The sequence below is a fragment of the Mycetomoellerius zeteki genome, unplaced genomic scaffold (assembly GCF_001594055.1).
Source record: "Mycetomoellerius zeteki isolate Tzet28-1 unplaced genomic scaffold, Tzet1.0 scaffold85, whole genome shotgun sequence".
In the NCBI taxonomy this organism is placed as follows: Eukaryota; Metazoa; Arthropoda; class Insecta; order Hymenoptera; family Formicidae; genus Mycetomoellerius; species Mycetomoellerius zeteki.
The window spans coordinates 43,215-58,715 of NW_017257883.1; the positions used below are offsets into that span (position 1 = coordinate 43,215).

Sequence of the window (15,501 nt, forward strand, 5' to 3'; positions counted from 1 at the left end):
AATTCGATGAACAGCTTAAATTTGTAAAAAAAAATGCAAAAGAATTCGTCGATGTTACGCTAATATTATAGATATTATAATTATTATATTATACTAGAGATAATATAGAGACATTTAATATTGGATGTTGGCCTTCAAATCGAGAAAAAGAGAAGTAGAGAGATGCAAAAAGAGTATTCGGAGAACAGTATCGTATCGAGTGATAGCTGGAGCATTTATGTGAGAATTTATGTGATGATTCGAGAATCGCGACAATCTAATCGAAAGTCAAAGAGATACGTTCGAGATTCGATCACTGACCGTGAATTTCGGGATTCGTTGATACACTGGAGAGGAATCAAATGATGCAATGATGATGAGCGTACAGCTGACATTCCTCGACAGTAAATAAAAAGTGTCATATTTAGCTTCGCTGAAGGGATAGGGTGACGATAACCGATCCTGAGAGCGACGCGTATCTGCCACTTAACACATATAAGATCACATTCAGTTTGTTTATTTGTAGCTTCGGTTGTCATAACATTATAGGTTCGTGAGGGACACAAAGAACTTCCTACAAATGATATATTCAAGATCAAGGCATATATACAGGGTGTCCCGTAAGTTTTTGCCAACCGTTTTTGTATAGATAGAGCGAACTAAACTGAATCGAAAAGTCCTCTACCATTTTGCAATTTTCGCAATAATTAACGAGATATTAATTACTAAATATTGTGCCGCGAATATTGGTCTTCAATAATTTTTTACTCAAAGACTATCAACTTTATAGAAAAAAGCAAGAGACAAAAATTATTTATTTTCTTCTCATAAAGTTCTGAGAATTTTTTAACACCGTATTTTCTCCTGATGGTAAAAATAAGAAAATGTAGTACTAAAAAGTTGATAAAAAATTCTGAAAAAATTCTTAGAGTTCTATGAGAAGAAAATAAATGATTTTTGTCTCTTGCAGTTTTTCTGTAAAGTTGATAGTATTTGAGTAAAAAATTATTGAAGATCAATATTCGGCAATTTTTAGTAATTAATATCTCATTAACTATTGCGAAAATTGCAAAATGATAGAGGATTTTTCGACTCAGTTTAGTCCGCTCTATCTGCACAAAAGCGGTTGGCAAAAACTTACAGGACACCCTGTATATAGATATATCTTTTAACATTTTTACAACAGATGGTTTTATAACTTTCAATTCACATTAATGTCTATTTTTATTAATTATGTGGATTAACTTTAATTTCGGTTCAATTAATTTAATCTTTATATTTTTTCTAATTTCTAAAACTAAAAAAGATTACAAAAAGTTAAATCAAAATTATAAACTTAACACTATGTTTGCAACTTAAGTCTTTTTTGATATACAAGCGAAATTTCACTCTTAAATTTCTCTGAAATAAAGAAAGGCGAAGTTCGAGTCTCCCTGCTAAAATATCTTGTTAAAAAAGTGATTGGTAATGTAACTCTGAATTTTTTCACATTTTTTAAAAACTTATAACAGTAAAAAAAACTTGGGCTGGACGGAGGAAGAAAAAAATATGATTGCAAGCGAATGATTAATTTATATTGGTATAAATTTGTACTTTTTATCAACAAATTTACTCAAACTGTTATTATATTTTAATATAATGATAAAATTATGATAAAAACATTCGTGATTTCGACTATATAAGAAAAGAAAAACCTAAATAGTAACAAATCCTTATTTAATGTCTGAGAAGTATTAATCAAAATGAGTTTCATAATTCAATCATACAGTCATGTCTGATAATAAAAAAATATAGGAAGAACATTTTTTTATTTAATGGAAAGAGATTTCAGTATGATTGTATACGCAACTATATGTATTTTTAACGAATTGTTAAATACATCGCTTGGTTTTTCGAATTTCAAATTGCATTCTGAAACGCGATTCGTTCCTGACTTCAAATCATTCAAACTTTAACAGTCGCTGATATGCGCCATATGTGATATGTCGTAAACAAACTTGAAAAAATTTTGCTGTATATATATATATATATATATATAATATATAAATTAAACCGCAAGTAAATCAAGCATGTTCCAATTATTGCATGTAATTGCCCATATATCTATAAATTTATTACAAGATTGATATAATTGTTTATATCAATCTCGATCAATGTCGATTTTTTCGCATTTTTGTAGCAAATTACGTTTATTAATCCACACCGCTAAATCAAACGCACGCGCCGCGTCACGTGACAGCAAGTACCAATCTGAACGAGGCTAAGAACCTAGTTTTCAAGCGGCGACTGTATTCGATTATATAGCTCTCTCTTCTTCTCGCGGACGCCGCGACATCTCTATCTCGCTTTCGAGAAGGTGTAGAAAGTGCAGCGGAATCCCGCGCGACTCTGAAAGTTCATAGATTTAAACTTTTTCACCTCTTTTCCCTTTTCTCTTCGACATCTAATCGTGTGTCTGTTGGTGTCTGTATCATTTCAAGTTCAGGAGGTATAATAACGCGATGCAGCTACGAGGAACGGATCCTGTATCAGCTGCGTTCGGTCTGAACGTTTACGCGCTTTCAGCACTCTTATAACCATCATTCTGTCTTCATCGTTCGTTAGACATGAAACAAACATAGGTCGTGGTCCGATTCGTGCTGACACGGTCATCGGCATCGTTTGTCTTCGTTCAACATTTGACAAACAACAAGGATGAAATGATTTTTAAGCGTTGTGAGCGTGAATCGGACCGCGGCCATAGAAGCGCTGAAAGCTCTGAAAGTATTCAAATCGAACGCGGGTCACAACATCGCGGCGGCTGGTTCAGGCCCAGGCTGGCCGTGTCGTGTCGTCACTATTACCACCACCACTCCGTCGTCGCCGCGGCGGCATCCCTCCACCACGAGTCCGCCGCCGCGGTTCAAAACCTGTCGGTCTGCATTCCAGTGTTGCCGCCGGTGAACGCCAAGCAGCAGCCGCTAGCAGCGGTAAGCGTGGTCTCGTCGTCAAGCGCGTCGTCCCGTTCCGTTTTGCCGACGCGTTTTCGATCGCTTCTCCGCTGCCTCGGCGTCACGTCCGTTGAATTCACGCCAACTGCGCGAACATGAAGTAGACGAGGGTGAACCAGGTCGTCGCGCACGCGAAGGAAGCGGGGAAGCAACGTCCCGTGAAAGAGGAATACTCCACAAAGGAGCACGCGGGCCTGCACCGCGTCGCGGCCACTCTGGTGCACCCATCCCGAATTACATCTCTGTGAGTCGTCGAGCGACGCGCGGGGCGCGAGGATATCCTCTCTTTCGGCGTCGACTTTGGTTGGCGTGCGGCCGGATCGAGAAAAAGGGTAAGCACGCCACTTCTCTTTCTCTCTCTCTTTCTTTCTCTCTGTTTCCTTCTTTCTCTCTCTTTCTTTCTCTAGAACGGATGATCTCGACCCCGGTGCGGATCGATCGATCGCGCGATCGTGAACCCGGTCCTCCGTCCTCCGCTCGGAACCGCTCGCGTCCGATCGTTTCGATCGCTCCGTGTCGCGAAAGGGAGCACCAACACTGGAATACCACACTCGGAGATTTCCGTTTCCACGGGAGAGAATTATACAGCCCGGACACCAGATCCGGATCTTCCCGTCCGCGTTGCATTACGCTCTTGGTATTTAGAGTGGGTATACACACGCTCGTTCTATTTGCACTGTCTACATGCGAGACGAGGTGCGCAACCTCGGAGGGAGAAGGAGAAAAGAAGCGAAGAGATACGGCTGGCCCTGAGAGCGTTTTCTTCCGCGTCGAATTAACTTCATTCGCACCTATTGTTTAGTCTCCTATAAGACACAGTTTCACCAATATAAGACTTTGATGATTAACTTCAATCTCGGTTTAACTTGCTGTTTATCTTTTTCTAATTCTCAGAATTAAAAATACTGAAATTAGAAATTCTGAGAATCAGAAAAGGATAAAAGAGTAAATTGAACTGAGATTAAAGTTAATTTTACATTGGCGAAATCGGATCTAAAGCCGGTATTCGATTCTTATATTTGAGATTGTCTTAAGTACAGTCTTAAGCTAATCAGAACTGCATTAATATCTTAAGACATTACTCAAGATAGTCTTATGGCCATTCTACAATAAGCCATTAGTCATAAATCAGAAGTCAGAAGCTAAAAATTGACGATTGTGATTGATCAATTTCCAACTTCTAATTTCTGATTTATGACTAATGACTTATTGTAGAATGGCCATTAAAATTGGAACGGACAATGAATATTACCCTAAATCTTGGATCCTATCTCTCCACACCTCTTAGAAACGTAATACGGAAGAGAATAAGAAGGGGAGGAATAACGATTTAATCGCGAAATTTAATTCACGCACGTGAAGAAGAATCTCAAATCCATCTTTCTTAGCAGTTTGCTTTTGTAGCCTCTCCGAGCTTGGAGCAAGACTTGCGCGTATCGGGAGAGCGAAGAAAGAAGGAGGGGAAAAAAAGAGAGAAACAGGTGCGGAGGAAACGCAGATAGGAAGTGTGTAAAAGAGATCCGACGAAACAAGTGTATTCAGGCGTCGTAGGGCGAAAGGGGAATCAAGATATCAAGCAGGAGAATACGGGAGTAACTGAAAGGTAGACCTCTCATTCGTTATCATCTGGCTCCGCCAGCGTCCTTCGCTCCGAAACCTCCTTCGGCGTCCTGTTTTTTTTTTCTTATTAATCTCACCTGTTTTCGACGGCGATCCTCGACGTCTTCCCTCGATTCCATTAAGTGCACTGCGAAACAAATGAGAGGCGTGGAGACGAAATTCAGATTTGCCAGCTTTATCACAAACTCGTTCTCTCTCGCTCGACCGCGCATCGCTCTCAGGTAAAAATGCAAAGTCAACACTTTTCGATCGGATTATTGAACCGAAAAATCCACGAATATTATAGGAGTGTTACGAGAAACGATCTGTCTGAATCGGTACGAGCTAGAAGTTCTATCGACTCCTTCGGAAATCTTGGAGGAACGTGAGTTACTTTTACATCCCTTAAATGACAACCTAATGCAGTGGTAAATCTAATGTATTTCCTCACTTGCTCCAAAATTCCCTTTCTCATTTCCAGAGCTGCTCCTCACATGTTAACGAGACAGAGAACCCGTCCTTGCCGTCGTCGCGATCGCGATCCCCGATCCACGATCCCATAAACGCACCGCGAGAGACGGTCTTTCACTGGAATACTAATGACACGGATAGTCATTTATGGCACGGCCACGGCATTCCGTACAGAACAGGAAGGAGTCCGTCGTGAGGATCAGAACATTTTCAGGGCGGAAGATCTTTCGAAGTGTCAGATTTTTTGGTGGTTCTCACAAAGAATTATTGAGACGAGCCACGGTCATCTCTTTTCGCTTCTGTGCTTCCTATATAAATCACGTCGAATTGAATATTCAAGATATAACAGGCAGTTTGACTCGTGTCGATATTGAAGGTCTATACATAAAAAACTCTCACGTTAATTATGAACTTCCGATTATTATGATTATGATGTCCAAGATTATATATATATAAGCAATCACTTGATATTTGAGATATACATTTACTAGTAACGTATTTTAATTACCAACTAATGGCTACAGTAGAAAAAGCGGCTTAAGGCTAGGTTCACAACCTTGTTTTAAGAAGTCTTAAGTCATAAGTCGAAAGAGATTAAGTAACAATAATTTCTGTCATTAAACTGTTTTTGCGCAGTCTTTAGGCTTTAACTGTTACCCCGGATCTACAATAGAGTTATAAGCCTTAAGCCATAAGAAATGGATGTGATTATTCTCCTCGAATTCGACTGTAATTGGTCAATTTCTTACGACTTAAGGCTTAAAACACCTATTGTAGATCCGGACTAAGACTTGAGCAAAATCCAATTTTTATGGTCTAAAAACATAAGTTCTGTGACCGATATATCGTCACTCACAACTTAAAGCTTACGACTTACGGCCTCTTAAAGCAAGGTTGTGGACCTAGCCTGATGAGCGCTTTGCACTGATTGGATTGTACTTTTAGATCTAAATTGAGATAGAACTATTCTCCTCCAGATCTAAAAATATAATCCAATGAGTTCAAAGTGCTTATCAAACTGTTTTTTTCTTTTAAACGAATTTTCATTGTCTGCAACTGTTTTTTTTTTCTAAATTAATCTATATTACGCAATATTTTCTCTTCTCTGTTACGCTTCGTAAATTTTGCAGCGTACGACACACTGCCCGTCTATTCAACGCACCGCGACGATTAAGTCATCGTTAATACGAAGGCGCGCATCGGACGGATTAGATGCAATTACGACCCCGCAGGTTTGCGCGTGCAAACCCATCGGTCGTGCGTGCACGCGTTCTCGCGTTGGTACGTCCATAGGACGCCAAGAGGGGCGCGGAGTGGACAACCACTGCTTTGGAATTCGGCTTCTTTATTTTTACGAGAGGTAACATCGGAAACCAGCCTCTTTGCGGGCCCTTCTCACCTGTTACATACCACCGCCATTTATGCTACCATTTAACCAGAAGTTAAGAGTCTCTCTCGTACATAAAACACAGCGGGCTGCTGTCGCACCGATAATCTACCAGCGTACACTCAAATTGTCTTCTTCCCCTCTCCTCCTTTCTTCCCTCATTACCCCCTTTTTTCTCCCATCTTTCTATCTTTCTCTTTTTTTCCTTCTCAAGTTTACTCATTCGAAATGATAAATTTGAGATTTGAGGTATACTTAAATTTCTCGTTATCCTGCTTTATTTCCTTCTCCCTCATTCGTTCACTTTAGTTTATCTGATTTCTCTTCCTACGTATTAAAGTATACAAGCAAAAACACATGGAGATATCATGTACAATTTCAAAAATTTTCATAAAATTACATTCTATAACGCTAGGAAACTATGAATATTCAAAACTCTTTAATTATCATATTTTTAGTAACAGACTAAAAAGGAATTTCTAAATGAGATTAATATGTTAATATAATTCTTTTTCAATCAGCACTAATTTCTTATGCACGCTAGATAGCTATTTAATTAATTAAATATTCAAAATTAGTATTCTGAATATTAAGTTCAGAATACTAATTCTAAAGTCTTCTATTAAATTCAATCAAAGAAAGAGACACGTCAATTACATATTAATCACTTGTTGTATTTAGTATTATATACTAGTGTTAGTGAAAAAATGAGAAAGATTATACCAATTAAGTAATAGTGCATTTTAATCACAGATTCGAAGGAGATATTTTTCGTTCATCAAACATTTTAATATCGTCTCCGGGATCGAGGCGCGTTCTCGTTCACCAGGTTTTTCCGCCGTTAGGAAAAGTTGATGCGATAGTTTTAGATACATTAAGGCAAGCGTGTGGGTGCGTAGTACGACGTCGCGATGCGTGATGTGAATGGATATACCTACGCGCATAGCAGCATATCATAGCGCTATATAGCTCGAGGAAAAAGAATTATTACCGTCGCTCTTCGCCATCGCAGGCGTGCTGCGCGCGAGTGTATGCTTTTCTGATGGCCTCGCTCGAGAGGGCACGTGGGTGTAAAACGGTTCGCGCAATGAACGGCAGCTTTCGACGCCGTATATGGATATTTTCTAGACAGCGTCACCCAGCCTCACCGACTCCCTTTTTTCTCGTTATCATTACACGCAAATAAAAACTCATGTTACATTTTATTATTCATTATCATTCATCGTTGTGATTCGCATAAAAGTCATTCTTTTGCTTACATCTTTTAACCACTGCACTTATTCTCTTTCCTTCTTCTTTCCCTTTTATAAAGTTTATCAATGTAATCATTTTTTTTAAATTATTACATTATTGTAAACGTTGCAACGAGAAAACGTGTTTATGAAGCAGTATGTTCTTACATAAGCTGTATTTTTATAGACAATTATTATGCGCTTTCCTAACTTCAGAATGATAAATGCGCGTTGCATTTTATTGTGTGTAAAGCTTTAGACACAACGCGAGGCAACAGCGACAAGAGCGGCGATAGGAATAGAGTATAGAAATAAGCGATATATAATTGTCGCGTCTCGTTGCACAATGCCGCGAAAGAAATAAAAGGCCTGCAATCAATCTGATCGCATATAGACCGTATAGCATATTCTCCCATCTGCTTCAAGATTATAACGTACTTATATAAACAAAATGAAAAATCTGCATGGTAGGCTATAAGGCAATAGATACAGACTTCCACCTCGCTAGAAATTTATCATTGCCTTATTCTGTGTTCCTACATGCATTAACGTATGCATTCCTGAATGGTGGATTCCTCTGTTTCTATCATTATTTCTATCGTTATTGCTGTTGCCTCGCATTATTTTAAGATTTATAAAACATGTAATTATTAGGAGATAAATTATCATTATTATTTCGTGCTTCTAAGATGAAAAATACGTTCTATTTTCTCGTGAACTCGGACGTTCTAAACTTAAACGGTGTGCTTGCTCGGTATTAATTTTAGTAGGTCTTCACCGACACTCCGCGAGCCGCATATTTGCTTTCCCGCGGACGGAGGACCGGAAAAACAACCAGCACAACGCGAAATGCCTGGTTAACGTAATGGCATTGTCTTCTTTCGTGCTTGCAGAATGTGTCAAGATGACATCTATCTCCTCTTTATGTGGCATCATCGTTATCCTGCTTTACAGTCCGATCGCATATACGTGCGGTAAGTTTCTTAGAACGGTATTACGTAAATATACTCCAAGCACCGTGTGAAAGAGAATAATAATGATGCTTTTGATAACAGAGAACGACAAGATTCCTGAGATGAATATGTCCTTTACTCGACACCCTCAACCTCTAGCAGTTCCGTTATATGACGACGTAAACTTTGAGTGTAGTCTCAACATCCCCGCGGAGCGTTTCGCTTGGCATCACAGGCCCCTGGGTTCAAACAAATGGACACTATCATCTGATACCTACAGTAATACTGGTGGCAAAACGTCTCGGCTCATTGTCTCCTTTGACAACGTATCGAAGGCCGGAGATTATCGTTGCATAGCGTTCTTCGGTGAGACACCCCAAAAATTAGTATCTTATATCATACCTATTTTATTTAATCTATAATCAATTTTTTGCCATGCAAAACGCATAGCTTCTGTATAGAAAATTTCCGTAAAAGCCTTAAAAGTTTCCTGTCTTATTTTATTTAACCATATTTTGTTTTATTTAACAAAAGTATCAAAGATTGTGCTATCTACGAGTGAGGTCTTGGTTTCTACACCAAGAAATTTGTATATATATTTTTTTTTTATTTTCTCGCAGGTAGCAGTGGATTAGTGTCGGATCCAGCGAGACTAACGCTCGCGACGATACAGGAGTTCTCTGATAAAAACGATGTCTACATCGAGGTGGCGGAGGGTAACACCGTGCCTATCACATGTCCCGTACCATATTCCGAACCGGAAGCCATAGTGCAGTTTTATAAAAACGACATGCTCATCAAGGACGCGAATCTAGTGAATGGCAAAACCATGGTCATCAAGGATGTCAGATTGGCGGACAGTGGATCATACTACTGTAGCGTTAACAATTACATAACGACGGTAACATTGACGAGCAATCATAAGACCATCTTGACGGTACACGCGAACTTGACTTTCCAACCGCCGTATCTTACCAAGCTACCACAAACGGAATATATAGTTATGCGTGGAAAGAACGTTACGTTGGAGTGTTTCGGCGCTGGTTACCCTGTGCCACACGTCACCTGGAGTCGCCTAGGCGGCTCTTTACCATTAAAGTCCGTGAAATCGTCCGTCGGTTTGACGTTGGTCCATGTTCAACCGTCCGATCGCGGAGAATATGATTGTGTGTGGAGCTACGATGTCCGACAGATAAAATCAGCGATCATTTTAAGAGTGGTGGAATCACCGAGGGTAACGAGACAGCCAAGCGCGTGCAAATTCCACGAAGGCGGAAAATTGCAGCTCTCGTGTAACGTAACAGGCGAGCCGCAACCAATCGTCGAATGGCTTATCAACGGAGAGTCCTTGATGCCTAGTAAGACACAGGAGATGATAGGCTCCACTCTTCTTATATCTGAGGTCGAGAAGAAGCACGCCGGGATCGTTCAGTGTGTCGCCAGCAACGACTACGGATCGCATTCGGGATACAACCTGTTGCAGGTTCAACCGAAAGAGCATATTGTCGGCGGCAAGGCCGAATCGAAGCCGAACTACGGGACTATGTCAAGGCATAAGCATACCAGGGGCGGTGGTAGACGTAACAAAAATAAAGAAGCAAAAAAGAAGGGAGACGGAGGTAATTATTTGTTTTGTGTTATCGTTTTGTATATTTTGTTATCATTTTATCAAACGTTTGGCTGAGATATCGTCGATTAAGTCCGATTCAACACGATTTTCTTTTATGAAGAATTGCAGAACTCATAATTTTTATTAAGATTAAAATTAAACGGGATTTTAATTTTAACTGCGTTTTTTATGTGATTAATTTTAACATCTTATGGGTTTATTTATTTGACGATCAACTTGGCGTTTTGGACTGAGATTTTTAATTGAATATAAAATTACATAAACAAACTGAAAAAATTGAAAAATTATAGCGCAATTATCAATTTTATTCAATGTTATTTTTTATATCTAATTTTTCTTTTCAATTGTGAATATAATGTCGAATCGAATCTTCGTATTATACAGATAGCATCCAGATTGATATATTAAATATGCATGTATAAAGCAAGAAGATTGAACTTTTTTGCGTGGGGGTCCGGGGGGCGGAGCCCTTGGTCAGAGCTCGCGAGCCTCCAAAGGCAGCAGCGCGAGCAAGCTAGTTGTTTTTATCACTTTTCCTCCGAACGATGCCTTCCCTACCCATGTTTACCGCCCACCATTGACTCAATGGTGTAGCCTTTGGTGGATAATTCTACCGCTTCGATATATGAGCTCTAATTAGTTAGACTATGTTCGGACATTGTCAGTACTGAAAATTTATAATATACATAACGTGAACTGTACTGACAGTGTACATTTAAACACGGCCTTAACATACAAGCAAAAAGAATTACCATGAAAATTAATGCTCTCAATAATACTGGTATCCCCATGAAGATGAAAACGTATGGAACTCTCACTCAATTTGTTATTGTTATGAATTATATAAGTATACATTATTGAAAAAAAGTGGTCATACTTTTAATCTTTTTTTTTATATATCCTACATTTTCATACTGATAACATTTTAATTCTATTGTTGTTTTTTATATTTTAACGAAAAGATGAATTCCTCTCTATTAAATTATTTGTCCTCCTTTCAGCAGAAATCGAGTTGAATCCTCCCGATGTGCCCATCATCACGAGATTGTCTGATATCTCCGTTATGGTGCGATGGACAGTACCGAAGAACACAGGCCTGCCAATACAATTTTTCAAAGTTCAATACCGAGAGATAGGCTCAAAGATGAGTGGTAAACAGGCAAAGTGGATGACTGCCAACTCTGAAATACCGAATCATGTGCGGTCCTTCGAAGTGGCCGACTTGCAAACTGAGCATACCTATCGATTTAGAATCGCTGCGGTGTATTCGAATAACGACAACAAGTTGAGTAAGAATTCCGTACGTTTTCATCTCCATAGGGATACCGGTGTTGAGAGCACTAAAATGCCAATACCTCTATTGACTAGCATTGAAGCGTTAGGGCCACATGAGATGTTGTTGCTTTGGCAGAATCCCAACAGATCAGCAAAAATCGACGGGTTTTATATATATCATCGGGCTTCCTCCTCAGCCGGTGAATATTTGAAAACCACTGTCGAGGGAAAGGATGCTTCCAACATGACCATTTCCCACTTACTACCCGATACTCCATATGAATTCAAAATTCAAAGCTTCTCTGTAGACGCGGCATCGGAATTTTCTCAAATATTGCGACATAAAACGCTAAAGCTCGTTGTTGAGCATCCAGTTCAGCAAGTCGTGGCGGAAAATAAATTGAGACCGAGCGAGAATAACAAAAATGTTAGTATATACGCCATAATCGGTGGAGTATTTGGAACATCGGTCATTGTGGTCGCTCTCGCCTTCGCAGCGAGATTCCTGTACAAAAGAGCCAAGTATAAGCAAAGTCAGGAATCGCAAAGTGAAGGTATGTGTTTTGAAGAAAAAAATTGATAAAACGAAATTCTTTCATAATCTTGAACGTAGATAATCTACTCTTTTTTGACGAGCAGGTAAACCGATAACAAATGGACGAGTAATGAATGGTGGAGTCACAGACTCCAAGATTAACATTACATCCAATCCGCTTGCCGGCCTCGACACATCCGAAGATATAATGCAGCCTAAGGTCAGTATTTGTAAGTAACAACATTTGCACTTTTATTTCACTGGAAGAAAGTAACGGAACTGAATTCGGTCATTTGGCATTGATCCATCGATAATGAGAAGGCATTGAATTTCGCTTTTAAGCTTTCAATTCTATAGCTGCGCTCGCTTTGGGTGCGACATACTCGACTTGTTGCTCAACTTTAATCAGTCATTTACTTTTCTTCCGGAAGTCAGTACGATTTTAGACGAGCGCGGAAAAAAATATATGTTAATCGCGTACATAAAAATTCTGCCGCTTTAACAACTGAATTAACTTTACATTTACAAACTTTACATTTTTAAAAGATTTTTCAGTATCGATATCGACTTCTGCTCTCGTCTAATAAGTGTAATCCGACATTAAATTGCCCGATATATTAAGGAGACTAGTCTTTTCTAGTTTTAGCATTGGTCGCGCGCTGCTCTTTAATTCTACTCGCTCTCTGCACTCTCTCTGGAGCCGCTTTTCTTTTGTTTTTCCGAACGCGACACACGCACGTTACCACTTACACGCTCTAGATCTGAAAAAAGAAGCGAACGAACACGCATGTTTCTAAATCCAGAGCGGACAACAGTCGTCGATGGAAATGACATCGTTTCTAAACGGCCAAAACAACAATGGCAGCAACAACGGTCATAACAACGGCGACGCAGCTGGGTCTGACGTGAACGTCACGTCACATAGCGAGCCGTCGTCTCTACGCCAAGGGCCGCTACCTATCGAACAACGTTTGTGAGAATGATTGCAGCTATATCTCTGTTTTATAGACGGTAAGAATGCGACCCGACCTGACCCGCATCCTCGAAGACGGACGTTTACACCGTTTATCGAACCTACAAACATATTAATGAACTTTATTTTGCGGGAAGAAATGTAAGGGCTTGTCGATACGTTATCTCATTGAAAAACATAACTTATAGACTGTATTAACGTTCAGCTATTATCGCAACGATGAGACTGGTTGCAAGACATTTACAGGGTGTCTTAAGTAGATATGCTCAAATGTATTCGCTACTGTAGATTGGGATTCATTTCACGTAACTTGCATGGGAAAAGATCTACGACGTCGTAGATTTCTCAGCAAGTGTGATGTATTTTTTATATTCAGTATAACTTAATATAATGATTATCAAGTATAGTATTATACATAAAAAGATACTTCTTTTCAAGTCTTCTGTTTATCGATACGAAGACAGTATTTCAGACGAAATAGTCCCATTTTATAGTGCATAATTAGAAAGTAAAAACGATCTGTCTGCATCCTATGACATATTCTTTATCTTTCTCTTTCTTTTTATAAGAATTTTATTGATATCCTTGTCCGTTAAGTAGATGTGAAATTAAATTAATGTACCTGCGAAGTAACTGACTTAACTGTTACATATCTACTTAACGGTCGTGAACTAGTGAGCATTGACTAATATTGTTTAGTAACTTTTTTATCCCTTTTTCGTGGTTTCCATCCCTTTACACACTTTCACAAGCGAACTATTTTTTAAGAATTTTGTACTAAAAGTTTATGTATTTCTATAGTACATAACTTAAAGATACACGATACGTATATAGTTACATTAACTATTCGCGAATGTTGAAAATAAGGTAGTGTCATTTCACAAATAGAGACTTACTAGTAATATCTTTTTTTATAAAATAATTAAGACGTAATGTGGTTTTTTGAGTCATATATTGTTAACATTATCTTGGTGTGTATGCCTGTTATTTTTATAAGTGTTTTCCTAGCTGCAAAAGAAAGATCATATAATTTACTATTTGTTATTCGTGACCAATGCAATATTATACGTCATAATATCTCTGACGGTGATTTGTTATCAAAATTGTATATGTATATAAAATGTTATTTTGAAGAGAAAACGTTATAATATATGGTGAGCAAAAAAAGAATATGATAAAATTATATTTTGATAATTTTGATATTAGCGTATGGCAGTAAAAGACAAAAATTGTAAATATATACAAGTGTACAAAACTTTTCTAATAAATTGTTTAAGCGTTTGGCTTACGAAAATATTGCAATTCACAATCTGTGAATTAACACAATGAAGCTAGTGAAAATATTCATTGTAAATATTAGAATAGTACTCAAGCGACACGAATGAATATATGTGCCTTACATCTTGCCTGAGGATAATGATTACGAAAAAAATAACGATTATTTATATACTTCTGTACATGTATGCTACTATTTTTTGTGTACTTAATTTTTATAAAATAAATTATATTTAAAAAAAATGAAAAAATGTGAGATACATGAGCCTGTGCGAAATAAAGATTTATCAAGCATTCCTTTTTTTTTATTCAGTGAGATTTTATTTTTTTATTTTTTAATTATATATTTGGTTATAACACACTTTAAATATAATAATTATGTGATTAGATAAATAAATCATTGATAAAGTACTGTTGAAGATCCACGACTGTGAATGTTTTTCATTAAGAGAGATATTTATAGTGAAATGTTAAAATTGTCTACACTCAGTGGACTAAAAATAACACAACATTTATGATATAATTCACACTCAACATTGTAACTGTTATGTAACACCATGTGTTATTGTCGTTATTGTTATGATTACTATGAATTACATAATTATACATTACTGAAAATATCGTTATAGTGATTTACACTCTTAATTTGGAATAACGATGTACATATCAGATACTAATATATTTATATTATTGAGAGTGCGAAATTATATATATATATTATGTTACTTTTAGTTGGTATTGACTGGATATATGATCTATAATTCTCGAAATTCATAAAATTGCATGTGTTATGTTTATAAATTTAATTATCACACTTTTATATATAAAATTCTATTCACATAAAATTAATCATTTTTATATACATACTATATTGCATATGTGTTTTTATACGTATAATATTCAATATATAATTTATTTTTGTGTGATTTCTTAAATTTTCTTGCGTATTACGTACATATGTACGTAGAATTATCAAAATAGAGTTTCGTCGTGAGTTATATAAGTTCAAAATCAGGGTTGGGTAAGTTAACTTTTTTTTTTTAACTAAGTTAAGTTAAAGTTAACAGCCTTGAAAATTTAACTTAATTAAAATGTGCAAGTTAATCCATAATGAAATTAATTGAATTAAAAGTTAAGTTAATAAAAAAAGTAATTGAAAAATTAAATGTTAAATTTGATCCGAACGAACAATAAAAAAAAAA

The 15,501-nt window shown here is 37.5% G+C and overlaps 1 protein-coding gene across 6 annotated transcripts; it reads left to right on the top strand.

Annotated features, from left to right (window-relative positions):
* Positions 1 to 2,253: 2,253 nt before the first annotated feature.
* Positions 2,254 to 14,179, top strand: LOC108730174 (interference hedgehog). 6 transcript variants are annotated; one of them, XM_018459708.1, is made up of 7 exons: positions 2,254 to 3,301; positions 8,552 to 8,632; positions 8,714 to 8,977; positions 9,232 to 10,230; positions 11,243 to 12,070; positions 12,156 to 12,281; positions 12,692 to 12,932. In XM_018459708.1, exons 2-7 carry the CDS (start codon positions 8,563 to 8,565, stop codon positions 12,808 to 12,810), a joined length of 2,406 nt encoding a protein of 801 aa, XP_018315210.1. In that variant the 5' UTR covers positions 2,254 to 3,301; positions 8,552 to 8,562; the 3' UTR covers positions 12,811 to 12,932. The 6 variants fall into 6 exon arrangements, with proteins under 6 accessions (XP_018315210.1, XP_018315211.1, XP_018315212.1 ...); XM_018459709.1 differs by having other exon boundaries at positions 12,855 to 12,924; XM_018459710.1 differs by having other exon boundaries at positions 12,156 to 12,271; positions 12,692 to 12,766.
* The last annotated feature ends 1,322 nt before the right edge of the window (positions 14,180 to 15,501 follow it).